The sequence below is a fragment of the Myxine glutinosa genome, chromosome 1 (genome assembly GCF_964187855.1).
Source record: "Myxine glutinosa chromosome 1, kmMyxGlut1.1, whole genome shotgun sequence".
NCBI classification, from domain to species: Eukaryota; Metazoa; Chordata; class Myxini; order Myxiniformes; family Myxinidae; genus Myxine; species Myxine glutinosa.
The window spans coordinates 111,788,607-111,816,131 of record NC_136261.1 but is presented as its reverse complement, the minus strand read 5'-3'; the positions used below and the strand labels follow the sequence as shown (position 1 = coordinate 111,816,131).

The window sequence follows — 27,525 nt, the reverse complement described above, 5'->3', positions numbered from 1 at the left end:
ATATATATATATATATTGTTGCGGATATGAGGACTGTATATTTTTTTGATTGTGTGCTTTATTATTATTATTATTATTGTTTATTCTGCGCCCCCTGCCTCCGGAGCTGTGTAAAGGTGAAAGGGCATCCCATAATTAGTCCACAAGCATACACGTCAGCCAATAATAGAATACCCCTGTTCGATAGTTATCTTATTCTGTGTTTTAGAGTAAGGCTGTGTCTCCCATTAATTGAAGTACTCCATTGCACCAGTGAAAGAGAATAGATCCCCGTTCATTCCCATCCCCAAAATCTCCATTTCCTTTCACATCCCCTTTCGTCATTGCCAAGCCTCGATTGCCAATTACATCCCCTCCAAAACCACCATTGAACATGTGCTCGGGTCGGGGAAGAGGGGCGTGCCCGCCCGTCGTCATCAAGGGCGGAGCGAGAGGGTCGCATGACCAACCAGGGCCGAGATGAGCACACCGATAGGCGTGTCCTAAAGGCCGGCGGCTTGATCGCCGGAGGCGCTATAAAGGCGCGCGCGCAAGAAGCGTGGGGCGGTCAGTGGTTGCGTTGAGAGTCGGTGGTGAGGAGTCGGTGGTGAAGTCGGTGGTTGCGTTGAAGAGTCGGTGGTGAAGAGTCGGTGGTGAAGTCGGTGGAGAAGAGTCGGTGGTGAGGAGCGAGTGGACCAAGAGAGAAAGAGTGGTTGGACCAAGAGAGAGAAAGTGGTTGGACAGGGAGACGTGCAAGAGTGTTGTTGAGTTGAGGGTTTGGACCAGACGAGTCAGACGAGTCCTGGCAAAGCAAGCGGCGGCCACAGCAGCAACAACACCCAACAGCCGCTTGGGGCCTGGACGGCGGTTTTGAGCAGGGCCGCGAAGGAACGGCGGCTGCTAAACGCGCCGATCGTGCTGCAGGACCCCCTTGGACCTTCCTCTCCCTCCAGCCATCCACCTCCTGCCTTTCCACCCTTCTTGTGTACGTGAGTTTGTTTTGTTTGTTCTGTCCCTGGGTTAATTAAGTCTGTATAAGCTAGTATTTGCACTGTGTCACCTGCGTCTTGTGTTGTAAATAAACGTGACTGCTTTCTTTTTTGCTTGTGTGTATAATAAATCCAATTACTCTTCTGTCCGTCTTCTCGTCTTATTCCTTTTCCTCTTTGCATTTCGTCGTTTTAGTCTTTTCCCAGATTGGGCAGCTGCGGTGCGATACGGCCAAAGTTCTGGGTGAATCGGGTGAGTCGGGGAACTGTTCGGTCGCGGAGCCTTCGCTCGGCAAACAACATCCTAAACCGCGATCAGTAACAATTGGTGTCGGGAAGTGGGATTGGACCCGAAGCGCGCTTAATGCGCTCAAAATTACAAAGTACCGAAATTGCTTTTGTTTTACAAAACCCGAATTTTGAAATCGCGCCATGGCTGGTCAAGGCGACGGGATGCCGGTGGGAGAGATAGACGGGGTAGAATCGACCCAGGACCTCGGGGAAATGTATGTGGATGAAAGAGAGGAGGAGAACATTGGCAATGTGGTTGAGGGGGTATCAGGCGCACATAATGGCGCCCTCGCGCACATGGTTATTGTGGCGCCAAATTTAGCCGCGCCCGTGACCATAGCAGCACCGGTGGATTTGAACCTTTTTATGGAACAAATAAAGGCCTTTATGGTTAAGTCGGGCGAAGAAATGGAAGACAGAAGGAGGGCTGATAGTGAGAAAATGGAAAGCAGAATGATGGGGGTAATGAGGGACGAAGTGAGGGGTACCAGTGCCCAAATAGGGAAGATAGACAGCAAATTTGAGGGGTTAGACAACGGGATAAAAGAGGTAAAGAATGGGTTAATGGGGCTAGAAAATAGGATGGAAGGCAAATTGCGGGAGATAGGGGAGCAATCCGCCCGAGAAATTAAACAAATGGGAGAGCAGATAGAGGAGGTAAAAATCGGGGTAGAAACCAAATTCGATGCTCAGAGGGATGAATTGGGACAGATGAGGGTGGCATCTACAAAAGAGATGGAGGAGATGGAGGAGATGAAAGAGGGGATACGACGAGGTGTGAGTGAGGAGGTCTCGGGGCTACGCGAGGAGGTAAAGCGAGGTGAGAAGCATATGGAGAAAGAGGTGAGAAATGGGACGGCAAAGTTACAGGGGGGAATAGAGGGTCTGACGAAGGGAGTAGAACAGCTGACAGTTGGACAAAGGGAACTAGCGGACCAAGTGGAAAAGAACACTGCAATCATCGGGGGTTTAAAAGCGACACAAAAAGAAATTAAAAACGAATTAATAGCGACACAGAGGCAATGTCAGATGGTACGTGAGGGACTGACAATGAGGGTGGACGAGGTGACAGAGATAATGGAGACAAAGGACCGGCAGGTGAGGATGCACATAGAGACGGTCACGGTAGCCTTAGAGGACGAACTTGGAGACGCACCGGGGAATAAAAGAGGTGAAGCAAAAGTTAAAGGAGGTGCTAGAGGGGGTGAGTGAAATTAAGAAGGGACGGACAGAAACTAAGAGGGAGATAAAGGAGGAAGTAATGGAATATGTACAAGGTCGGTGCTCAACTCATGATGTGCTGCTCACTAACCAAATAAAGAGTTTGCAGGTGGCAGAGGAGGTGCGGAGACGAGGTGCCAAGGTGAGTGGCGAAATATTCGGCAATGTATATGATGTGAGGACAGCTTCAGTCGGCTTGGGGATTGGTTTGGATCCGGGTGTTCGTGAAAGGCCGTTGGTGAAGTGTGCGACAGGACTGGTGTGCGAAAAAAGAGGTGTGCGAGAATGTCCGACCATGGGGTGTGTGAGGAAAAAGTGTGCGCCGACCAGTGAGTGTGCTGTCGAAAGTGAGTCGGTAGTAGCGCGTGTGCGAGGGAGCACAGGGAAGCGCGGTGTGGCGAGTGTTACGGAGGAAGTAACGAAAGAGTGTGCGCAAGAGGATGCGCAAGAAAGGTGTGTAACGGACAGGTGCATGGGGAAAGAGTGCGCTGTCAAGAGTGAGGGAGAATGCACACCTGTGGTGGGTGTTACAGAGGGTGTAACGGGAGAGTGTGCGCAAGAGTGTGCGCGAGAAAGGTGTGTAACGGACAGGTGCATGGGGAAAGAGTGCGCTGTCGAGAGTAAGGGTGAGTGCGTTGTCAAGAGTGGAGGTGAAAGTAGTGAGAGTGGCACGGAGCCTGAGTTGGTTGTGACAGGTGAGCGAGGATGCACACCTGGAATGGTAGAGCGTGTGTGGGAATGCACACTTGAGTTGGTCATGAGGCACGTGGTTGGGTGTGCGGGTGAGAGCACACCTGTGATTGTCACAGAGGAGGTGACCGAGGAGGGGGCGTGAAGAGGTGTGTTGGTGAGGTGTGCGAGCGACGAATGTGTGCCAAGGTGTTCGGTGGTCAGGTGTGTGACCAAGTCGGTGAGCGGAATGAGTGTACCGAGGTGTGTAAGGAAAGGTACGAGGAGCATGGGAACAGCTGGAGGTATGAGCAAGAAAGGGGTAGCGTATGCATGTAAGCATGCAGGTGAGGCATCGACGGTAACCGGGTTAGCGGTTAGAGCGACTTTTAGCCGAGTCGGGCCTTCGGTGCATGCCGGGCTTCGCGTGCCGCGAGAACCAGCGGGGATCCGAGCTACGGCGGGTTCGAAAGGACCGCCGTACGCGATCCACGCTGGGCCTCGCTTGGAACGGCCGCGTCTGTGCTCCACTAGGCGGAGCGGGCAGCCCGAAAGGAAGGGTCGTCATGGCGACCACTTTTTATTGAGACGTTCCGGCAGGTCGAGATCGGGACATTGGATGGCTCCACACCGAGGTGGTGCGTGGGATCTCGGCCCGGGTAAGCCCCCGTCCCTGCACCGAGTGCCGGACGCATCCAGCCGCCGGCACCAAAGAACCCGCGTTCATTGCTCGGCTGTACGAAGCCGGGCTGTAGACGTGAATTGGCGCACCGAGAGGATCTAATAAGTAGACGGGTGATGAGGTTAGTGTTTTGGACCCAAAATTAGAAAAAGGCGAAATTTGATGATTAGTACGGTGATTAGCAGTAAATGACAAATTTTTGATTTGTTGAATTTGGACGAGCGAAATTGATAGGACCTCCCCGATGTGGTGGGATGGCAAATCCACCATCCCTCACAGACGGGGGGGCAAAGGAGCACTAGGTTTATGGGGTTTATGGCAGTGAAAACTAGCCCGGGTGGGTTAGGATATTGTGTGTAGGGCCCTAGAAGATGACATTAGGTAACGTTAAGGTTTAGTTAGTGACTGACACCTGTAGTGGGGACGCAGGTAGAGTAGAGTGGATTATAATGACGTGGTATGTGCTTAGTTTAAAGGGAAGACGGGGAGCACTAGGTTAGCAGGGCAACAGGTAGATGAGATGATGCCGTGTGTTTGAGGATTGAACAGGTGTGATTGAACAGGTGTGATTGCACAGGTGTGCAACTGAACAGGTGTATGGAGCAGTGTATGAGGGAGTAGTGGTGATTGCGTGTTGTGTTGACCAAATGGTCCAGGAAGAGGAGGAGGGTGCAGGTGGCACCAGGTGATTGCACAGGTGTGCAACAACAGGTGTATACGGTTGTGTGGAATACATGGAGTGTGGAATATATGGGGTATTGGAATGGATGGTCGTGGAGTGAGTATGGTGGAAATTGGGGAGTGGAGTGGATGGTGCGAAGGTGTGAATGGGGGAAGAGTGGACCCCCATCACGGATACCCGGGGCGGGTAGTGTAAGTGTTAGGTAGCGGGTATAGGTAAATTGTGGTTGGATATTGGCATCTGTGGTGCGGGTGGAAGAATGGTGATTGGATGGGTGCATTAGTGTTGTGGAAATGGCTGGGCGTGTAGCCTGTTAGTGTGTGTAGTTGGTTTGGACACTCCACCACTGAGGATGTCGGCCAGGTGAGGCCGCAGGTGGGCTCTGGGAGCCGGTAGTAGTTGTTGTGGATGGGGCCCGAGGATCCGGAGGACGGACCCGGGTAGCCCAGTGCCAGAGGGCACCGAGTGGGGTGACAGAGCCAGGAGGGGCTTTCCCCAGTTAGTTAGGTTAGGGTGAGGAGCTAGGTAAGCTCGGGTGGCAACTACAGTGGTGGAGGTGTGCAGGTGGGTAGACCTGCTGGGAGAGCTACACGTCGCAGCCCAGAAATTGTGCGAGGGCACCGGGAGATGAATCGGGGGAGTGAGACCCCAAATTGAGAAGCACCACAGTTTGGCCAATGGGAATTGGTTTTTAGAACCCTCGTGTAAGTTGGCCAATGGATTGGCAGGGAGAGACCCCGGGTAGTGTAAAGTGCGTTAAGGTCATTTAGAGGATAGTTAGGATTGGAGTCTCCTCGCACCATCTGCATCCACTCACCTGAGGTGACAGGTACTCCACACCATGCCATGTTTTGATTATTTTTTACTGTGCAAATGTTTGGATTGTGAGACGCATCATGACGTGGGTGTGACATTGTGCTTGATGTTCCATCTCTTCCTCCTTATGAGGATTGATGCTGAATTTGGTGATGGCAAATTTTGAAGTAGAGGGATTGTGGAGACGAATTTGGTATAGGGGAAAGATGGGGAAGACGTGACAGTAGTGACGAATTTGTAAATGGGTAGATTTTGTAAATATGGGGTAAGGGCAAGGGTAGTGTAGGTGACAGGGGGGTGACGTACGGTAGGGACGAGCTTTCTCACTTCGCCCTCCGTACGCATTTCGCCTTGCATTGCCTTATTGATGTGTACCCTTGTGACCTTACCCCTCGCTCAATTGTCTCTTTTGTCTCCCACATGACCTGTGCGCCATTGGGCGCTGAGAGGAGCGTGCGTGGGTCGGCCATTGTGCGCCCGAAATTCCCAGAACCAGCTGTCTGCATCGATGCACCACATTATGGACCACATGCCTGTGGCCGAGCACCACTTATGGACCCCATGGGTTGGGGCATGGCCCCTCTGCTGGAACCGGCCATGAGGGCCCGAAATCTTGCTGGCGGACCTTGGCCACAGGGCACCGATGCCCCACAGGTGAACCACACGTAGTCGGCCCTGTGGGCCATAAATAAAGAAAATAAAAAGGACACATTGGGCACACTTTATTGCAAATAGGCCGCCAGTAAGAAAATGAAAGAATGACAACATCTGGAAGACCAAATAATAATAACCAGCAGAGGGAGCCGAAGAGCAAGAGATCACCTGCAGGGTTAGGGGTTGTTGATTTTATTTTTATTGAACATGCATTGAACACTGATGAACTATGGTGACTGCACCGATTGGTGCTTGAGGGTGCTTGTATTGGTGCGTTTTTGGGTGCTTTAATGGTGCGTCGATGCAGAGCAGACTGTCTCCCCCCCCCCCCAGAAAGAACAATCACAGGTCCTGGGTTAGTTTTGTAAATAAAAGCAGAGTCATTGTAAATAATGCTTCCCACCGTCAGTGTGTAGTTTGAAGACCATTCCGCAATTCGGTTAACTGTGGGCGTAAGTCTGTTAGGCAGGGTGCAATGGAGCAGCGGGACACATTTATTTATGTTTTAAAACTGTCGCACTCAGGGTCAGGTTAAAAGTAGAGGGAACTACACCTACGTGTCACACTAAATAAAAGTTGTAGGCCCGGGACGTGCCTAAGAGGAGGAGGGTGCAGTGTTGCAGATATGAGGACTGTATATTTTTTTTGATTGTGTGCTTTATTATTATTATTATTATTGTTTATTCTGCGCCCCCTGCCTCCGGAGCTGTGTAAAGGTGAAAGGGCATCCCATAATTAGTCCACAAGCATACACGTCAGCCAATAATAGAATACCCCTGTTCGATAGTTATATCTTATTCTGTGTTTTAGAGTAAGGCTGTGTCTCCCATTAATTGAAGTACTCCATTGCACCAGTGAAAGAGAATAGATCCCCGTTCATTCCCATCCCCAAAATCTCCATTTCCTTTCACATCCCCTTTCGTCATTGCCAAGCCTCGATTGCCAATTACATCCCCTCCAAAACCACCATTGAACATGTGCTCGGGTCGGGGAAGAGGGGCGTGCCCGCCCGTCGTCATCAAGGGCGGAGCGAGAGGGTCGCGTGACCAACCAGGGCCGAGGTGAGCACACCGATGGGCATGTCCTAAAGGCCGGCGGCTTGATCGCCGGAGGCGCTATAAAGGCGCGCGCGCAAGAAGCGTGGGGCGGTCAGTGGTTGCGTTGGTTGCGTTGAGTCGGTGGTGAGGAGTCGGTGGTGAAGTCGGTGGTTGCGTTGGAGTCGGTGGTGAAGAGTCGGCGGTGAAGTCGGTGGAGAAGAGTCGGTGGTGAGGAGCGAGTGGACCAAGAGAGAGAAAGAGTGGTTGGACCAAGAAAGAGAAAGAGTGGTTGGACCAAGAGAGAGAAAGAGTGGTTGGACAGGGAGACGTGCAAGAGTGTTGTTGAGTTGAGGGTTTGGACCAGACGAGTCAGACGAGTCCTGGCAAGGCAAGCGGCGGCCACAGCAGCAACAACACCCAACAGCCGCTTGGGGCCTGGATGGCGGTTTTGAGCAGGGCCGCGAAGGAACGGCGGCTGCTAAACGCGCCGATCGTGCTGCAGGACCCCCTTGGACCTTCCTCTCCCTCCAGCCATCCACCTCCTGCCTTTCCACCCTTCTTGTGTACGTGAGTTTGTTTTGTTTGTTCTGTCCCTGGGTTAATTAAGTCTGTATAAGCTAGTATTTGCACTGTGTCACCTGCGTCTTGTGTTGTAAATAAACGTGACTGCTTTCTTTTTTGCTTGTGTGTATAATAAATCCAATTACTCCTCTGTCCGTCTTCTCGTCTTATTCCTTTTCCTCTTTGCATTTCGTCGTTTGTCTTTTCCCAGATTGGGCAGCTGCGGTGCGATACGGCCAAAGTTCTGGGTGAATCGGGGAACAACTGTTCGGTCGCGGAGCCTTCGCTCGGCAAACAACATCCTAAACCGCGATCAGTAACAATATATATATATATATATATATATATATATATATATATATATATATATATATATATATATATATATATATATATATATATATATATATATATATATATATATACATATATATATATAGACTCACCACCTTTCTCTTTTTCCAAGGTTTCTTCACATTGATATCTCACAAATATATCAAAGCTTCTTTCTTGATAACTCACTTACACATCAATCAATTTATCAATATTCATCAATAAATCAAATTAATCATTTAGATGACTCCATGCATAAGCCCTTTCCCCAATGGTGCAGAATAGCTTTATCTGTTGACTGAGATCTATGATCATTGGTCGTCACCTCTGACCCATACCTCATGTCAATTGACGAATCACTGTTCTGTCCTAGGGTCATATCTGACATATTTTTCAATTTTGCCTTGCCATTACATCACAAAATTCGACCTTTGCAACCACTGAAGGCAACTCATCCTTCATTCGTGAGACAGTCAGCCAAAATTGATCAGACAGATATGGAACAGTTCATTGGGAAAAAATCTCAATTTGAATGGTACCCAAACCTCTTGACAATTAAAATTGTAAAACTCCTAAAATGTTCCACCAACAAATGACAATTAATTCATATTTGCCAATTGTAATCCAATCATGCTGAAATTTTGACACTTCATTTAACTCTATTACTTGTAATGCACAATTGATCCTACAGGGCTTGAAAGCTGTTCTTTAAGCCCGTGCAATCATTTTACACCGAAAACCTCATGATCTCATTCCTGTCAAGTACCTGTCATTCATAACAATCATCCTGATTTTAAAATCATACATTATTCATCCATTTGAAAGAACAAACATTTCCTGTATAAACATTATACTTTTGTCATCACATCCACGTGGTATAATCAACAATTGTATAAACAACAACAATCAAGAAAAACAAAGAAAAAGAAAAAATGGATAGAAAAAAAACAGGAGAGAAAGAGTGGAAATGAGACTGAAAAAGAAAAGGATGAAGAAAAAAAATAATAATAATAACTGGACATAATAAGAAGCTACAATAAGGGTGTAAGAGGAGGGGGTGTAAGAGGAGGGGGTGTAAGAGGAGGGGGTGTAAGAGGAAGGGGTGTAAGAGGAGGGGGTGTAAGAGGGGGTGTAAGAGGAGGGGGTGTAAGAGGAGGGGGTGTAAGAGGAGGGGGTGGGAGGGAGGGAATGGGGGAGAAAGGAAGGGGGGGGGGAAGAGAGACAGGTAGAAGACAGGTAAGAGAGGTAGGAAGGAAGGGCGAGGGAAGAGAAAAAATGGGGAGGAAAAGGGGTGGGGCAGAGGAGATTCATAGATTAAAGGGAGACAAAGATCGAGAGGGAGAGAGGGGGCAAAGAAAGGAGGAGAGAGAGAAGAAAAAAAAAAGAACAGGAGAGATGATCTCTAATAATACAGGTGTGATAACATAATATCACAAACATCACCTCGAATTAAAATGAATTAATGTAGCAATGAGCAGAGACAGACAGACTTAGTGATGAAGGGGAAAAAAAAAACCAAACGTCGATAGGAGAAAGACTTCTACATTTGCATCCCGAGAAACATTTGCTACTTAGAAGCATCTGCTGCTTAAAAGCATTTGCTACTTCTTTAAAAGCCCAGTCTAATTTACCTTTAAAGCATGTTCTATTCTATCATGGGACTTCATTGATGACGTAATGAGCATTATACAATTTTCATTCAATCGCCCTGCATTATAAAAATTCTACATGTACATAAAAAGGTATTCCCTCAAATTTTTATGCCGATCGGGTAAAATTTGACTGTCATCCAACATGGCCGCTGGAATAAAACCCTCAAAAAAAATATTTTCCTAATCGGGATTCAGATTTAGGGATGATTACAGATCAAAGTGTCATATTACACAAAGAGCGGGGGGGAAGGGGGGGCCTGGCAGGAGGAGGGGGGGGGGGGAAGGGAAGGACAGGTAATACAGGTCTAATGCCAATAACCCCATGACCTCCATGGACGGCCAGAAAGCCAGGCAGACACAGGGACACAGGTCTGAATTCTGAACAAATTCCCTATTCCTGCCCTAATTTCTGTTGCGAAGGCAATGGCAACCCATCGAGTGTAACCCTCCCCAAGAAACCGCTTCATATCTCGCAAATATATCATATCTCCCTTCATTCAACACATTCCGCGATCCCAAGTTGGCCCAGTTCAAGTCCCTGTCATACCGTTGAATTAACACCCAGTGTGTTGACTCAGCCTGTCATCCTTTCAAGGTTAGCAAATTAACTCTGACCTCATTCCCATGCGAGCAGAACCTTTTCATCTGCAAAACTTTCCTCTATCGAATGATCTTCACACGTATCTCAAAGGTCAAACAAACTTCAAACTTCAAAGGTCAAACTTCAAACAAAGGAAGGTGTGGTAATAGACGTCAAATTGGGGTAACAGATGTCTTCATCTTACAAATACAACAATTAACACAAATACACCTGCACACCTGGAGGCATTTGCACCCTCCTTTTCTCCAGGTACATTCACTCATACAATGCCATTCACACCCATCCACAATACTCTGTGCATTCACTTTCACACATCACTCCAACTCAGCCCATCTTGCCTCTGCAAGAGCTCCACATCCAGACAGGTAGACAGACTCCACATTACATTAATGCACCTCTCCAGACGGCTCTTCCAAACTCGTTCGTTTCAATCTCCTCCCGAACGTCTCGCACACCAGTCCCCGCACAGTCACGGCGACTAGCCTGCACGTCGCGGTTCGCGCGATCACGCTATTGGCTCCCAAAACAATCTGCCTCACCAAACCGTTTCGTTCACAAATTATGTATGCAAAACGCTGCGAAATGATATTGCAAAACTTCGCACCGAAACCCATCGACTTTGCATATTTCATGCAGACAAAAGAAGAAGCCCTTTGTCAATCATACACACGTCCATAAGTCAGCCAAATACACACGTCAATGACACATACAATGAATCAAAATACATACACACCCATCTGTTTGTACAATCTTGTTCATCAATCCCCATATCCCCATTCATTCATGTTGCTCTCACACCATTCAAAGGAAAGGGGATTTGAGGACGGGGCTTACATGACTTTCAAAAAATGAATTGACGGTGCACTTCATCACTTCATTTTCTTTCAGAACATCGTAAGATTCTAATTTGCACACAAACTCCAACGAATCATTCTAGAATTTCATTAGTTCTGTGTTCATAGGAACACCTGGCCAATCACGCACACGAACATGTGCAAAAATGCAGACGTGCGTCAAAACCGCCTGCGGGGCTATCAACCCATGCACATCCACAGCGGATTAGTATACGTATTTACAAAATGTCGTAAAAAAATCGAAGTCGCTAAAAAAGGGGGAAAATCGCTTTTATTGCTATTGATGTAGCCTTCATCACCCTTTGTTGTGACTGAATCGAAACAAGGAGCTCAACCATGAAACAGCACCTTAAATACCCATGCAATGGGAACTCAACGTAATTACGACTTGGCCACAAAAACGAGCAGATTTCGCAGGACGTTACCTCAACGTTAATCGTAACAAAAAATCGTAATAATGTTTGTGTGTATATATATATATATATATATATATATATATATATATATATATATACACACACACACACACACACACACACACAGGTCGACCATTATTTACATAATTATACAGTAGTACAGTAGTACACCAGTCAGTGGATCTACATGAAAAAACACAAGAGCACATCACCTGTTTCTAAAGACAAAAAGTCTTATAGTGGATCTGTGTGCAAAAAAACCCCACAAAAACGAAGCGAAAAAAAAACGAAACGAAAAACGAAACAAAAAATTCATGGCACCATTTCTGAACTGTGTATATATCTATCTTCCAGGGCTTTTCTGCATCTCCATACATGCCTTGTGGATTCGCCCACCGACCACATTTCTCATAAATATTAACAATAATTGAGCAGGTCCTTATATCGTTCTGTAAAGACCAACAAGAGACACGTTCACCTTGGACCTGGAATGGTCTTCTCGTCGAACTTCACAGTTGATCCTGGAATGGGCCACTAACTGTCAGGGAACTTTTTAAGAACCATAAGGAAATAACTCGACGAGACTCAGATTCAAAACTGCTCTGACTCGTCTATCCGAGCCAGGGTTTATTCCGAAGTTAGAGGGAAACTTGTTACACAAAATATAACCAAGATATGACGCGTCGCTTGGTTGAAGAAATCCTCTCCCCTCTCGTCCTGCTTCTTCTGAGGATCAGTTTGCTCTTGGAGCATGGTGCTTAAGTAGACCTTCAAAACTTTGATGTGGTGGAATTGCAATTCAAAGATCAACACAGAACTCAGCGGCTCCATCTTCCTGGCACCAAAAAACCCATCTGGTCTTTATTATCAGCCACTAAAGGCATACCATAGGTCACCTATCGGAGGCAAAGGAGAAGAGACCATGCCCTTATCCCCGCTAATGTCAACCTTCTCTGACCTACACAATAGCACTCCCTGATTAATGCGTCCACCCCTGGCTTAAGTAAACATTCGGCCTGGAGTTCTCCATTTATGGGTCAAAGAAAACTATTCACAGATGTTCCCTTATCACTTCGGTTCCAAAGCTTTGCCAAACTGCACAGTAAAACATTCTATCTTTAACAATGGGTCAAAACTCGTTTTCCCTATTCTTACATGCTTTCAGAACAAAGTTTACATTGACGTACAATGTAACCACTTGCATAACTCACCGACCCTAATAATCATAGAAATCTCCCATAGTACTCATGGAAAATGAGCTCACTCCAGCTGTCAAATGTGAAGGTCTGAGTAAAAGGGGTTCTAAAAATGGTAAACAAGTGGCAGGATTTTGACGACCAGCTGTGATGTGGATTCGTGACGTTAGTGTCTAGAACCTCCAGGCTAAAGTTATTAACCTGGGATAACAATTGAGGTTCATCGATTGTACATTACCCTCTTTTAGTTTAGCTATTAATATTTTTGCATTTAAAATTATTAAGATATTCAAATATGATGGTGCAATAATGTGAGTGTATGTGAGACATATGAGTTTCAGATTTGAGTTGAAGGAACGAGACAACCCCGTACAAGGACCGCCACTTTCCTACTCCCATATCGCGTCGACACTGGACCTTACCCCCTTTCTAGTTAAATCTTGCACAGCTGGCCCGATGGCATATATTCGAGAGCTGACTCATTTAACCATGAACGAGATAGACACGGTCCTGGAGGAAACTGACAATTCCATCACGTGTGAGTCAGAAGAGCACGAGTGGCGAAGATTGGGTAGCGTCGTGCTAGACAAAGTTAACCGACTGGGGAATGTCATGTCGGAAGAGGATGCCGGAAGAGGTCGATCCGTGCAAATCCTAAAATGGGAACCAACGGGGGGAAATCGTCTTGTATCATTTCATTAATAAAGGCGATGATTGCCAGAGCAACTTACTGTATTGTATTGGGTTGCCTTCTAAAGGTCAAATGCATCACCAACACTTTGCTTTCATTGAATAATAAAGGAAGACACCTGTTACTATTTTGCTATTTGCTCGAGGCTATGGGAAATTAAATTTTAAAGACCCTGTCTAGGGGGGGTCGCACATCGCTGATTTCCAGTAGAAGCCAAGAAACGAATTTTCAGTCCCTTATGTTAAAGTTGCATGCAGAGAAATGATCCCTTATATAAAGGGCTTTGCACCTCCCTTTGATATAAAATTGACCCATTATGCAAAACCAATTCTTAAATACAATTTTCACCAGTTCGATGTATTCTGTTGCTTTCACACTTAAACACCTGAAAACCAAAATAACCAATATCCAGTCATATCATGATCAATACAGTAATTTCTTTCATTGTATAAATAAAATCTATATTTTGAAAGAAAGGGAGAGGATGTGCACAATGGGATTTCAAGGCCATTTGAAGAGATCCCACATGAAGGTTCAGGATTTTTAAATGGTTGGATTACTGATAAGTCAGAGTGCTATTTTTTTTTTTTTTGCTATTTTTTTTTTTTACAATTTGCTATTGCCTTTCCAGCAATCAGGGCATGCACTTGGAATTTTGGCAGGCATTGGCAACAGCTCACCTATTCACGAAGGACACCGATCTTTAACGTACACAAATTAATGCTAGCAGACTGGATGCACAGTTGAACATCCATCCAAGGAACACATTGATAACTCATCCTGCCTACGAAACACCAAGGTGGCAGTTTATAGCTGGGCCTGGATTCAAACGCAGGCTAGCCAGCTCAGAGGCACTATCCTGCCAGCCCAGTTGCATCACACACCCAATTTGGAATCACAATCTCAGATATAATGGAGTTAAAATAAATAAAGGGAATCAACATTGCATAACCAAGTCCAAAACGCTGCACTAGATGGCGCAAAAGCACTACTGATCAGAAAAACATTTCACAAGATGTGTGTGTGTGTGTATATATATATATATATATATATATATATATATATATATATATATATATATATATATATATATATATATATATATATCGATTTGTTCCTTCACAATAATGTTGTTGTGGAAAGCATTTAAGGTTTGTTATTATATCATGTCTGCTCAAATACAATGCTGATGCCAGTGTGACTGCTGGTCCTGCAATACAAAACAAGAGCAATCAGATTGCAGAGCCTCGCCAGGACATGTTTGAGTGGTTTATCGAAGTAGATTTATGTTCAATCCAATATGGCTGCCAAATCACGTGACCTATGACGTCATCAATTTAATTCTCCAATACAATTTGTGTAGATCATGCTCAAGAAATTTCAAACTAATCGGATCAAGCCTTCTTCTTGGCCAATTATTACGTCATAATGAAGGCACCAATGGCATCATGAATATATGTTGTTCCCCATGGGGAGTACTTGCCAATGAGCCTATTTCAATTTTTTTTCCCATGGAGCGGTTTCAGAGATAGAGCTGCAAAGTTTTCCGGTTTTTCCAAGATGGTGCCCCTACAATGTGAACCAAGACATCATAGTTAAAAATAAAAAAAATTCTGCACGAGGCGACACTCCTATAGTGAAAATTTATTGGCAATCGGACCAACGGTTGCAGAGAAAAGCAATACTGACATCTTGTTTGGACAAACAGACAAACAAATGAACCCAAATGCATTACCCTCCAGTGAGGGTAACCAGAATGGACAGGCTATTGTAGCATCTGTTGTTCCTAGGATTGTGAAAATAAAATTGCTCCAACTGGAATGGCACATCTCACAACATCGATGGAGAAGTCTTCTGAATGAGTCCTTCAAAGCAGTTTGTAAAGCCTTTTCCTCAAGCTTTGCATGGGTCAGAATACATACATCTGATCATTACAATTATACACGTGAGTGAGTACATCATACTCTGTACCACTAGGTTAACATCTATTTTTTTTCCCCCCCAACTGAAAAAAAAATGGTTGAGCTTCGAATGAAACCCAAACATAGGACTATTTTCAGGCCTTCAATGACAACATAATGTTAATGGTATTTCCACCCCTCCACCCCCAAACCAGCTCTTGAAGTTGATCCCACATCTGAACACCGATAGTCTATCTTACTATAATTCACCAAATGTCCATCCGTCCATTCGAAGGTACCGCAAAAAACGGCTGAACCGATCGCAACGATATTTTGGGTCGGTATTCCTGGGACCCCTGGGAGTAAAATAGGCTATATTGTTTTTCCAAGTTTTCCAATTTTCCAGTTTTTCCAAACACGATGGAATAATATTTACTGATATGAACAGTGATGTGGCTTTTATTGAAATTCTACAAATACTGTTTCGATTTTGATGACAATTATGAACCTGTCGCGAACGCGGAAGTGGACAGATGATGGCAATGCACGGGTTTGATAATATCCAAACACAACTGTCATTCAATCGTAATGTTTAATCGTTAAACGTTTTGTTAAAGTATCAATTGACTATTGGAATTGAGGGAATACAATTACGATTTTGAATTCGTAATTGTATTCACCCAACCGTACGGAACTTCACATCAGGATTTAAAACATTTGTTTATGTCACGAATGTTGTTAAAAGTGTATTTTTTATATTAATGTTTTCATTTGTGATTGGAATTATGCTGTTTGGAATGAAAAAAAGATATCGAGTTCAAGTGAATGACAAAATTCCGTGATGGTTTCTACTTTCTAAACATGAATTTGCGGATTCGCCATTGAACAAACACCCATTTGTTTGCGAACGGGTACGTTTTTCATGGAAGTCCTTCACGAACTTGCTGTCCATGTCTGACGTGCGACTGAAGGTGCTACAGGAATGTGGAATTTATTGGTTTCATGCTTTAGCATTCGCCGTTTCTGCATTGTCTGTGCTTCTGGCCTCCCACCCGTGCTACGCACGGGTACCTCACTAGTTTTTTTCAATGCAAACTCCACCACCTCAGTTATGTTTTCACCTATTTGTCTATGAGCAGGATATCTCAAAGTTAAACAAATTGGGACAAAACTTGGACAGGTTGGATGTGACCAGGACGAATGGATTAGATTTTGGTGAAGATCCGGAGGCGGATCGCAATTTTTTAATTTTTTTTTGTATACTGAATCGAGGCTCGTGAAAGAGCTAACATTTATTTCACAAACAAATCAACCAGACAAACAAAATATACAAAAAGAGTGAGCGGAAGACAAGATGGGGAGAGAAGGGGAAGCACACAACCACAACATTTGAGAGCAGGGAGAAGTGTGGGAGGGAGAGGGCTTGGGGGGAGAGGTATAAAACACAAGGGGACCGAAATTAGCGGGGGTAGAAAAGATCAAGGTTTTGGATGGGGGAGGATAAGAGATGGTGGTGAACAGCTGTTTTAAAGACCTGGAGGGTGGAGTGGGATTGAAGAGAGTGAGGGAGTTTGTTCCAGAGGTGGGAGAAAAGAGGAATGAAGGAGTGAAGGTGAGCAGAAAGTCTTGATTTTGGCAGTTTAACCATAAGAGGGTTGCAGGCAGATCTTGTGCGACCTGTAGGAATATTTGGGGGACAGAGCCCAGAGAGAGCTGGGGGGGGCAAGGCCAGAGAGGAGTCGGTAGAAGACGGAAAGACCACCAACCTGCCTGCGGTGAGTGAGTGAAAGGCCCTTGGAGTTAGCTTCATTGTGGGAGATTCCAATGATTCTGAACGCTTTGGTTTCAACAGCATGAAGACGAGCTAGGTGTGAGGCAGGAGCACCAGACCAGAGGGGAGAGCAGTATTCCATAGAGCTGCGGATGAAAGCCTTGTATGTGGTGAGGAGCACAGGTGTGCCAAGGAAGGACTTCGCACGACGGAGGATGCCCAGTCGGCGACTGGCTTTGGAGGCCAGATTTGAAATGTGGTTTTCCCAGGAAAGATCATGGCAAATAGTGAGACCCAAAAGCTTGAGTGACAGAACTTCTTGGAGAGGATTATTCAGTAAGTGGATGGGAGGGTTGTCCAGTCTGTCTTTTCAGAGAGACATCGTAAGAGTGTGAGATTTATCAGGATTGAAAGACATGTTCCATTTGCTTGCCCAGTCTGTGATTTTGTCCAGGTCTGCAGAGAGTGAGGAGGCTGCAGACTGCCGATCTGAGGGATGAGGAATGGAGCGACAGAGTAGAGCCGTCAAAGAGATAGAGGATTTTCAAGAGAGTCAGAGAGATCATTGATGAAGACCAGAAAAAGCACAGGGCCCAGAACACTACCTTGGGGAACTCCAGCCTGAACAGGAAGAGGAGATGCGAGAAACCCATTCAGGGCCACACGTTGACTACGAACAGAGAGGAAGTCCACCAGCCATGCGTGGAGATTTCCATGGATACCAAAGGAGGAGGGTTTGGTGAGCAGAGCAGGGTGCCAGACCGTATCGAAGGCACGTGAAATGTCAAGGGAGACAGCTCTAATTTCCTGTTTGGCATTGAGGACCTCCATCCATTGTTGAGAAAGCAGAAGCAGCATGTCCAGAGTAGAGTGACCAGGTCTGAAACCAAATTGATGATCAGAGATCAAGCCATTGGAGAAGAGGAAAGATTTCATATCTGAAGCAATGATGGATTCCATGACTTTGCTGATAATTGGGAGAAGGCTGATTGGTCTGTAGTTGCTAGGATCTGTTTTTGCACCTTTTTGTGCAAAGCCGTGATGTTGGCTGATTTCCAAGCAGATGGCAGATGGCAGATGACCTTGATCAAAGAGAGGGTGAACGGAACAGAAAGAGGGAGTGAAAGAGCGGAAGAACATGATTTTAGGACCCGTGGGCTGATGCCATCAGGACCAGTTGCAGAATCAGAGTCGAGGGTTGACAGAAACTTTTCCACCTCGTCAGGAGGAAAGGACACAGAGTCCAGGAGCAGCTGGGTACGACTGGGTACGGTGGGTACAGAGGGATGGGTTTGGGACACAAGATTTAGAGGCAAACACAGAGTTAGCCATTCAGCTTTTTCACGTGTGGAGTCAGCCGTTAAGCCGTTTGAGGTGAGGGAGGGGATGGAGGGGGAACAAACACCAGAAACAGATTTGACCACACGCCACCAGGATTTGGAAGAGGGAGACAGATAAGAGAGTTGGGTCTTGAGAACGGTGAGATATTGTTTCCTGGCTCTCCTGAGGGTGGACACACTTGTTTCGGGCTTTGTGAAAGGAAATGAGATGAGATTTCCTTCCATTGGATTTGCTTTCCAGGAGACGAAAGCAAGTTGTTTCAGGGCAACAGCCTCACCACAAAATTCCGTGTACCATGGACGGGAGGAAGGGTATGACAACTGAAGACGAGATGGGATAAATCTGTGCATGAGAGAGAGCAATTTACTTTGAAAGAATTCCCAGGATGAGTTGATGTCAGGCGGTAGAGATGGGAGACCAGTCCAGATGATTGATGGCTGCTTGAAGACCATGCCATTTGGCCTGAGTGAAATGCCAGACTCGTCGACGCTGAGGAGGCTCTCTGAGAATGGTCAGAGAGATGTCCACTTTGACAAGCACATGATCAGATGAGCCGATTGGAGCAGAAGAAGAGCAGCAGACATTTTCAGGGAAGTTAGTCATAACCAAGTCCAGAAGAGAAGATGCTCCGTTGACTGAGATCTGGGTCGGGAAATTGACAGATTGTGTCAGTCCCAGTGAGTCGCAGAAGTCCTTTGCTGAAGAGCCATGGCTGGTGAGAGATACCCACACCCAGCCAACTGGCATGGTGACAATTGAAATCACCACATACGAGGAAGAGAGAGTTGGGATGGGTAGGTAGAAGTTGGTCCATATTATCAGACAGCGAGATGTAGATGGAGTCATCACTGTTTGGTGGACGGTACAACACACATATGAACAAAAGGTGGGAGCGAAGGGGAAGCCGTAGCCAAAGGTATTCCTGGGGGTGAGGTGGAGAGAGGGCAGTGGAGGGCGAGTGAGGAAGAGTTTTTTTTATAAAGATAGCAACCCCACCTCCAGGACGAGGCTCAGGTCTATCATACCGGAGGAGGGAGTAACCTGGGAGAGATACCAAGGCATCAGAGACATCATGAAGGAGGAAAGTTTCTGTTAAGCAGATCACATCTGGTTTGTCAGAAGCAACCTGTATGGAGAGATCAGTCAAGTTTGAGCGAAGGCCCTGGATGTTTGAGGTCCAGACCGTTAATGAAGAGGAAGGGGGAGCATCGGATACAGAACAGGGGGGGGGTAGGGTAAGATGTGGAAGAGGAGGAAAAGGTAGGGAGAGCTGTTGAAGGTGTGTCAGAGATTTCAGAATAGCTTGGAGAAGGAGAAGAATGGGGCGGACAAAAGGTTTGATGGAGATTGGATGAGGCACTGAGGTGTTATTTGAGGAGGGGGAAGAGCGAGGCAGAAGGTTGGGGGAGATGAAGGTGGAAGGGGGAAGAAGCAGGGAGGATGCTTTGAGGAGGAGGGGTGAGAGGGGTCTAGGAGGGATGGAGCGAGGGAGAGTCTCGGAGGGGAGGGGTGTGGGGGGAGTTTAGGAGGGAGGGGAGGGAAGGGGCAAGGGGGGAGATTTGAAAGGGATGGGTGATGGGGAGGATTTGGAGGGGAGGGGTGATGGGGAAGTTTTGGAGGGAAGGGGGGATGGGGAAGATTTGGAGGGGAGGGGTGAGATTGGATTTTGAAAAGTGTACGATTCATGGGAAACTAACATTTTTTGCAAAATGAGTTTGAGACCTTCGAGTCAAAAATACGTTTGAGGACGCCATATGGCCAGATGGGGCCATAACCTATATATAGAACGATATATCAAAGATATGGACAAAACCTGGTGGATGAGTTGGGTAGGTGACAAGAACAAGCCAATTAGATTTTGGTTAAGGTACGAATGCAGATCCAGCCTATCAGTGGGGTGAAAAATGTAAAGTGTTCAGCATGGAGGTTTTTGCTCCACCAAGTGCCGTTCCAACAAAAAGTCAGACATTTCATGCAGTTCAGCTTTAATATCAATAGTAGCATGCATTCCTGCACATATACTGCTAAATGACAAAGCAAAGTAAACAATTACACAATATCTCCAATGTTGTTGCCAAGAGACTAATGAAGTGCAGATGAAAAAGGGGCCCGAAATTAGGTAATGCTTCATTTAATCAATGCTGACCAAAATGTAAATGTAAATGCAGTACACAAGAAATTCCTGAAGGTCATCATATCATCTTATCAATAAGGTACAGAAAGGTTTTACAGAAAGTTTCAGACAATGCAGAACTCGAAACATGAATTGCGAAGCATGCCAAAATCATTAAAAAAAAAAAAATCCAAATAGATGCCGTGTGCTAAAGATGTCAACCTCACTGCTGGGCCAGAGAGTGCTTTCGAGAACCACCCAAGGTTTTGTCAAAATTCTGGGCACAGACATTCATCGGAAAATATTCTTACAATAACAAACGAAAATAATTTTTAGAAATCAGCTTGAGATAGGAACTTTCTTATAGCACCACTGAGTAAATGTGGTGCATGCAATAAAAACAAAAATCGCACCCATGTCCGAAGGAAGCGATTCAGTTTGGCATTTTTAATACGAAATTGGCAAAGATTAGAAACTAACGAAACCCCTTAGGCCAATCAATAATTCGTTTGGAACCCTCTAGCATTACACTTTGGAACCGTCCAACCCTCTAGAATTTCGCTTTGGTACCCTCTAGAATTTCGCTTTGGAACCCTCTAGAATTTCGCTTTGGAACCCTCTAGAATTTCGCTTTGGAACCCTCTAGAATTTCGCTTTGGAACCCTCTAGAATGTCACTTTGGAACCCTCTAGAATGTCACTTTGGAACCCTCTAGAATGTCACTTTGGAACCCTCTAGAATGTCACTTTGGAACCCTCTAGAATGTCACTTTGGAACCCTCTAGAATGTCACTTTGGAACCCTCTAGAATGTCACTTTGGAACCCTCTAGAATGTCACTTTGGAACCCTCTAGAATGTCACTTTGGAACCCTCTAGAATGTACCTTTGGAACCCTCTAGAATGTACCTTTGGAACCCTCTAGAATTTACCTTTGGAACCCTCTAGAATTTACCTTTGGAACCCTCTAGAATTTACCTTTGGAACCCTCTAGAATTTACCTTTGGAACCCTCTAGAATTTACCTTTGGAACCCTCTAGAATTTACCTTTGGAACCCTCTAGAATTTACCTTTGGAACCCTCTAGAATTTACCTTTGGAACCCTCTAGAATTTACCTTTGGAACCCTCTAGAATTTACCTTTGGAACCCTCTAGAATTTACCTTTGGAACCCTCTAGAATTTACCTTTGGAACCCTCTAGAATTTACCTTTGGAACCCTCTAGAATTTACCTTTGGAACCCTCTAGAATTTACCTTTGGAACCCTCTAGAATTTACCTTTGGAACCCTCTAGAATTTACCTTTGGAACCCTCTAGAATTTACCTTTGGAACCCTCTAGAATTTACCTTTGGAACCCTCTAGAATGTCACTTTGGAACCCTCTAGAATGTCACTTTGGAACCCTCTAGAATTTACCTTTGGAACCCTCTAGAATTTACCTTTGGAACCCTCTAGAATTTACCTTTGGAACCCTCTAGAATTTACCTTTGGAACCCTCTAGAATTTACCTTTGGAACCCTCTAGAATTTACCTTTGGAACCCTCTAGAATTTACCTTTGGAACCCTCTAGAATGTCACTTTGGAACCCTCTAGAATTTACCTTTGGAACCCTCTAGAATTTACCTTTGGAACCCTCTAGAATTTACCTTTGGAACCCTCTAGAATTTACCTTTGGAACCCTCTAGAATTTACCTTTGGAACCCTCTAGAATTTACCTTTGGAACCCTCTAGAATTTACCTTTGGAACCCTCTAGAATTTACCTTTGGAACCCTCTAGAATTTACCTTTGGAACCCTCTAGAATTTACCTTTGGAACCCTCTAGAATTTACCTTTGGAACCCTCTAGAATTTACCTTTGGAACCCTCTAGAATTACACTTTGGAACCCTCTAGAATTACACTTTGGAACCCTCTAGAATTACACTTTGGAACCCTCTAGAATTTACCTTTGGAACCCTCTAGAATTTACCTTTGGAACCCTCTAGAATTTACCTTTGGAACCCTCTAGAATTTACCTTTGGAACCCTCTAGAATTTACCTTTGGAACCCTCTAGAATTACACTTTGGAACCCTCTAGAATTACACTTTGGAACCCTCTAGAATTACACTTTGGAACCCTCTAGAATTACACTTTGGAACCCTCTAGAATTACACTTTGGAACCCTCTAGAATTACACTTTGGAACCCTCTAGAATTACACTTTGGAACCCTCTAGAATTACACTTTGGAACCCTCTAGAATTACACTTTGGAACCCTCTAGAATTACACTTTGGAACCCTCTAGAATTACACTTTGGAACCCTCTAGAATTACACTTTGGAACCCTCTAGACTGAAACATGATGGGTTTGAAAGGTTCTTAATTCTTGATAGACGAATGGACGGACATAGCCAAATGTTGAGGCAGCTTCACCACTTAAAAACCATCACTGAAGAAGCATACTGCATGATCATAGCAAGTTGAAGCTCACTGTCTCTATCAGAAAGCAATTTTGAAAAATTGTTGGAGAGCAAGAACTACAAAATGAAGTTTTCCAAGTACCTATAATTAATCTTGACATGCCAACGATAATCTGCAAATTTAACAAAATTCTCGGTAATTAAAACTCAACCATTTTAATCAGTCATCAAAATTCCGAGATGGCTCAAATGTCACAACCAACAATTTAAGAACATAGAGCTAGAGTACATATGTCAAGCAACTTGCCTGGGATGGGACAGATGACAGGCCAATGCTGGATGGGTTCCCTTTTCCTGTGCTCAGTCCAGTCTTCCCATTTCCCCTTGAATGGCTCACAGCTGCAAGGGCAGGCAAAAGGCAAAAACAATGTTCATTTCCATCTGCAAGGATGTTTTTGTATCGTCATTAAGGCAAGATGCTTTGCAAATAAATGGTAATATACTGACCAATTCAGTGAAGTTAACAGCAAATTAAAGGTAGACATACTGGCCAGTATGTTACATAGGACACGTCTCGTGTTTATGTAAAATGTTTCTTCTTATACAAGACAGCCTGCATACACAAGCACACTTGACAAAGCAATTTCCACCACTGAACTCGATCAGCTGGCCTTCATCCACTTCCTGCAACTTCACCCATTTTCCAAAAACAACATGGAAAAAGTGTACCATGTGATATGTCATTTATTTTATACAAATAGAGTAAAGCTTTGAAAGTACATGCTCACCTTAATCTGGCCAGATATCGTATGCCTCATGCCTCTCCTGCTTTCACAGTTAAAATCAAAATCGTGTTTAAGGTTCAAGTCACTGTTCAGCAATTAAATTTGCATTGCCCTTAGCTTCCAATTCTCAGCCACCGAACGATTAACTACTCAAGAGGCAATGAGCCAAATAACATACCGGATGAAGGTGTCGTGCCGGAGCGTTTTCTAGTGTACTCGAGGCAATCCGCTTTGCTTTTCTGCTGTGCCATGGCCTCCGAATGTATCCGACCATATATGCTCCGACGCTGCCTTTGCAATTCATCTTCCCGGCGCTGTACCTCTCGCACCTCTTCCTCTATCAACGTGAGTGGAGAGGCATCTGGATCCACTGTGCCAGAACTCTTGCGACTAACAGATGGAGATATTGGTACTTGTGGAGGTGCCATGGCCAACTGCTTCAATCCCGGAGACTCGACTATCACCATGAGTTCTGTATCTGCACAAGGCGGACACATGCGATTGTCAAATGTTACAACATAAGTTTGAGTCGAATTACACATATCCCGAAACAATCTTTCAGGAACTATAAACAGGTGCAAACGAAGGCCCAAAAAACAAAAAACAAAGACAAAATATTAATCGAGTCTTGCTCAATGCTTAATGCGCAATCACATTTACTACAGCAAGAAGATCAACGATGATACTCGATGGATTAATCAAGCTAAGCAGCAAGCCTAATGTAATGGTAAGCAGTCAGATTTAAGTGAATAGTGATACTCACTTATGGTCTGCAAAACATAGTATGCGTTTCACAATACCCAGATTAAAATGCAAGGATAAAATGCCAATAACGATGTTAAAGCAAACCAATCTAATACTCAACGGACTCTTGTAACCCCTGAATTCTTTCCGAAGGAATAGTTTGAAATGCTGTTTATATGTTTTGGAAATCCATTTCTGAAAACTACATTTTTTGTTTGCTGCCAGGTTTAATGACAAATCCTTTTCCAAAGAAGCATGGCAGCCTTTCCAAAATGCAATCTCCAAATCCAGCCTCTAACGACCAAACCACCATGGTATGAAGGAGGCCTTGGCTTTCATTCAAGCTGCTTAATTCCCTGAACAGCTTACCATTCAAATGCAAAGAAGGATCAAAAGGCAAATTCAAGCTGATGCAGTTAATGAGCTGCTATTTGAATTCAAACCAGAAGCACAAAGTAAAATAAAATATAAACTACAACCGTCTGTAATTCGGACCTGTGATATGCAACAATAGGTAAACAGAAACAACGAACTCCGCTCACCCCTCCACTCCTAATAGATTACAAAACAACAGCCACTTAAATTGGTCTAAAACTCACCGGGATTTTCACAAACTTCAGGAGGTTTCTGGGGTGTAGACGTAATCGGTCCAACTGGGCCAGTCCGCAATGGGTATACACCATGCTCCCAAATAACAACAGTGTCCAGATCGCTCTCTCCACCAGCAGCGCTGATGGAATAAGCATTGGTTGCCCCTAGAAACATTGGGGATTATCAAAGTGTGACGAGAAAGGGAAGGGTACGTAGTGAGCATGTACTTCCAAGTTGATTTATGTACAATTTTATTTGTACTGGAAGCAAACAATTTTATAGGCCAAAGTGAATTTCATTTTCAAATACAGCAAAGGAGTACACACCTTTTTATATCTTACACTCTATACACTCTATCCTTCACTTCGAAGTGAAGAGAAGAGAAGTGAAGAGAAGTGAAGAGAAGAAGAGAAGAAGAACTCAAATGGGTGAACGTTTACAAAAACCTCCAGGGTGGAAGGAAACGTCACGTGCTCTTGCCAAAAACCATGGCCTAGTACAGTCCAGCTATGCCAAATACAGCTCCAACTTCAACAAATCGTGGCAAAAGTTCCTTTGAAACTCTGTTGATTGATGACGAGTTTCCACCTTCGTTGTCATACAAAGGAAAAACTGAAGCTTCTTAACCTTGAAGATTTCACTATTCCAAAGAGAATGTTAGCAGGTTCAAATCCCAGCACTATTGGGCTATGCATCTTGAATGGATGTGGGTAAAGGCTCATGAAAGAGCTTCATTTAGATGTAACATGTATGACATTCCATTATCTTGTCTTGACAAGGAGATGATGACCAAATCAGTGCAAGGGATTAAAATCTGATTCGAGCATCATGGCTTCAGACTGGGATGTCCAATACACCAACCCAGATTTCTCAAATATCAGATCCACCAAGAAATGCTAAATTTAAAAAACCAGAGCGAAATTCATGGCTCACCATCGCAAATCCCAACGCTTCCCACCTGAAGAAAAGTTAAAATGGCAAAACTTTCAACCAGGAATGACCCAATATCAAATTTCGAGTTAAATCTTTACTCCCGCTAGGGAGTAATGCATTCACTTGTGTGTGTGTGTGTGTTCATGAACAAGATATCTGGAAAAGTTCTGAACGGATTTGGATGAAAGTTGGTGGGATGATTGCACTTGGGATAAGGAAGAATAGATTCGTTTTTAGTGAAGCTGAGAATATTATTCCCGATCCAGGAATTTGATTCCCAATCCAGGGGGGGGGGGTGAAAGCAGTGCTAATTATTTATTGGGATTAAAGATAATTTTCCCCAGTACGTGATTTCCCCTCTAATTTTCCCTTTACGTTTTGCTGCCACAGCCGGCCAGGAAAGCCACCTTTACACAACATTTACCATGCTGGCAAGCCCCGCCCCCAATGGACCTAATGAGGGAAAACGCCACACCCCCAGAGTGGTGTGATAGGGGGAAGGGGGGGGTGGAGAAAGCTGGCAGCCATGCCCCTGAAGGTCATTATTAGCCCAGAGGATGTGGGCCGAGCATGGGGCGATTTGGAAAAGAGCATCGCCATTGGTCCGTGTGACATCATAGAGAAGCTGCGAGAGAGAGGTTGGTGAAGAGATCAGCCAAGGAGGCTGGCCATTTTGTTGTGTGCTTTTGAGGAGAGCTTTTGATATACCGGAGTGAGGAGGCTTTGGCAGCTGTGGTGCTCTTCGGGAGAGCTGGGGGTCACATTGTGCTTGCTGGCCAGTGATAGAGAGAAAGCTCTTCTGGACTTGTCTGCTGCTCTTCTTCTGCTCCGATCTTCTTCTTCTGCTTCTGCTTCTGAATCTCGCGAGATCTCGGAGACAGTGGGAGGGATTTTCGAAGCTCCACACGGTCTCCACGTTTTTCGAAGTTAAGTCTGTTCACAATTGTATTTTGTCGAAACTGTATTTATCTTTCGGTGTGTGAAGTTATTGTGTGCAACTTTGGTTGTTTCTCGGTGTTTATCTTTCATAAATTGATCGTCTGTTTGCCGTGTCGTGTCTTGAGGCCTTGTACAGTGTGCACTGTACAACCTTGAGGCTTTGTTTTTCTCTCAGCGGTCCGTCGTTTGTGATCCAATAACTTTCGTTTTCTGTATTCCCAGGCTTTTCACCCATAGCCTACTTCCTTGTGTAAATCTCAACTCAAAAAAAACAAACAAAAAAAAAAAACAAACAAAAAAAAAACCTTTCTCTGTTCTCATTCGTTTATTCATTCTTATTCGTTCGTTCGTTCTTCGACCACGTGTTTCTCCCCCATTTCCCCAGATAGTTTTCACTCATTAACCTTCAATGTTTACACTTTCCCCTCAAGTTATGTATTCCGTCATATTTTATAACACCTTTTTCTTCTTCTTCTTTAAAAGGCTGCTTTCGACTTGCTCACCAAATCAATTCATCCCAAAAAAAATATCCATCTCCTATAGTGCCTTTTTTCTACATTCCCTAAACTCTCCTGCACTCCATCCTCCATCCAGCGTCCTTAAACGTATTTTTAACTCGAAGGTCACAAGAAACTCATTTTGCAATAAATGTTCGTTTCCCATAAATCGTACACTTTCATAAATCCAAT

General features: G+C 44.8%; 2 protein-coding genes across 4 annotated transcripts in view; one reads left to right on the top strand and one right to left on the bottom strand.

The window, feature by feature from the left end:
• The first annotated feature begins 2,172 nt into the window (after positions 1 to 2,172).
• LOC144892428 (uncharacterized) lies at positions 2,173 to 11,230 on the top strand. The gene is made up of 7 exons (XM_078779146.1): positions 2,173 to 2,948; positions 3,072 to 3,294; positions 10,201 to 10,304; positions 10,417 to 10,532; positions 10,637 to 10,837; positions 11,056 to 11,061; positions 11,130 to 11,230. The coding sequence occupies exons 1-7, from the start codon at positions 2,521 to 2,523 to the stop codon at positions 11,228 to 11,230; spliced, it is 1,179 nt and encodes a 392-aa protein (XP_078635272.1). The 5' UTR covers positions 2,173 to 2,520.
• Positions 11,231 to 20,305: 9,075 nt separating this feature from the next.
• LOC137427651 (uncharacterized) overlaps positions 20,306 to 27,525 on the bottom strand; it is a 41,059-nt gene continuing 33,839 nt past the window's right edge. For all 3 annotated transcript variants that reach the window (XM_068117291.2, XM_068117305.2, XM_068117285.2), the window contains exons 3-6: positions 24,973 to 25,128; positions 23,808 to 24,107; positions 23,152 to 23,243; positions 20,306 to 20,727 (exon numbers count right to left, since the gene is read on the bottom strand). In XM_068117291.2, coding sequence (XP_067973392.2) covers positions 20,674 to 20,727; positions 23,152 to 23,243; positions 23,808 to 24,107; positions 24,973 to 25,128 — 602 coding nt within the window. In that variant the 3' untranslated portion in view covers positions 20,306 to 20,673. The remainder of the gene's footprint in view (positions 20,728 to 23,151; positions 23,244 to 23,807; positions 24,108 to 24,972; positions 25,129 to 27,525) is intronic.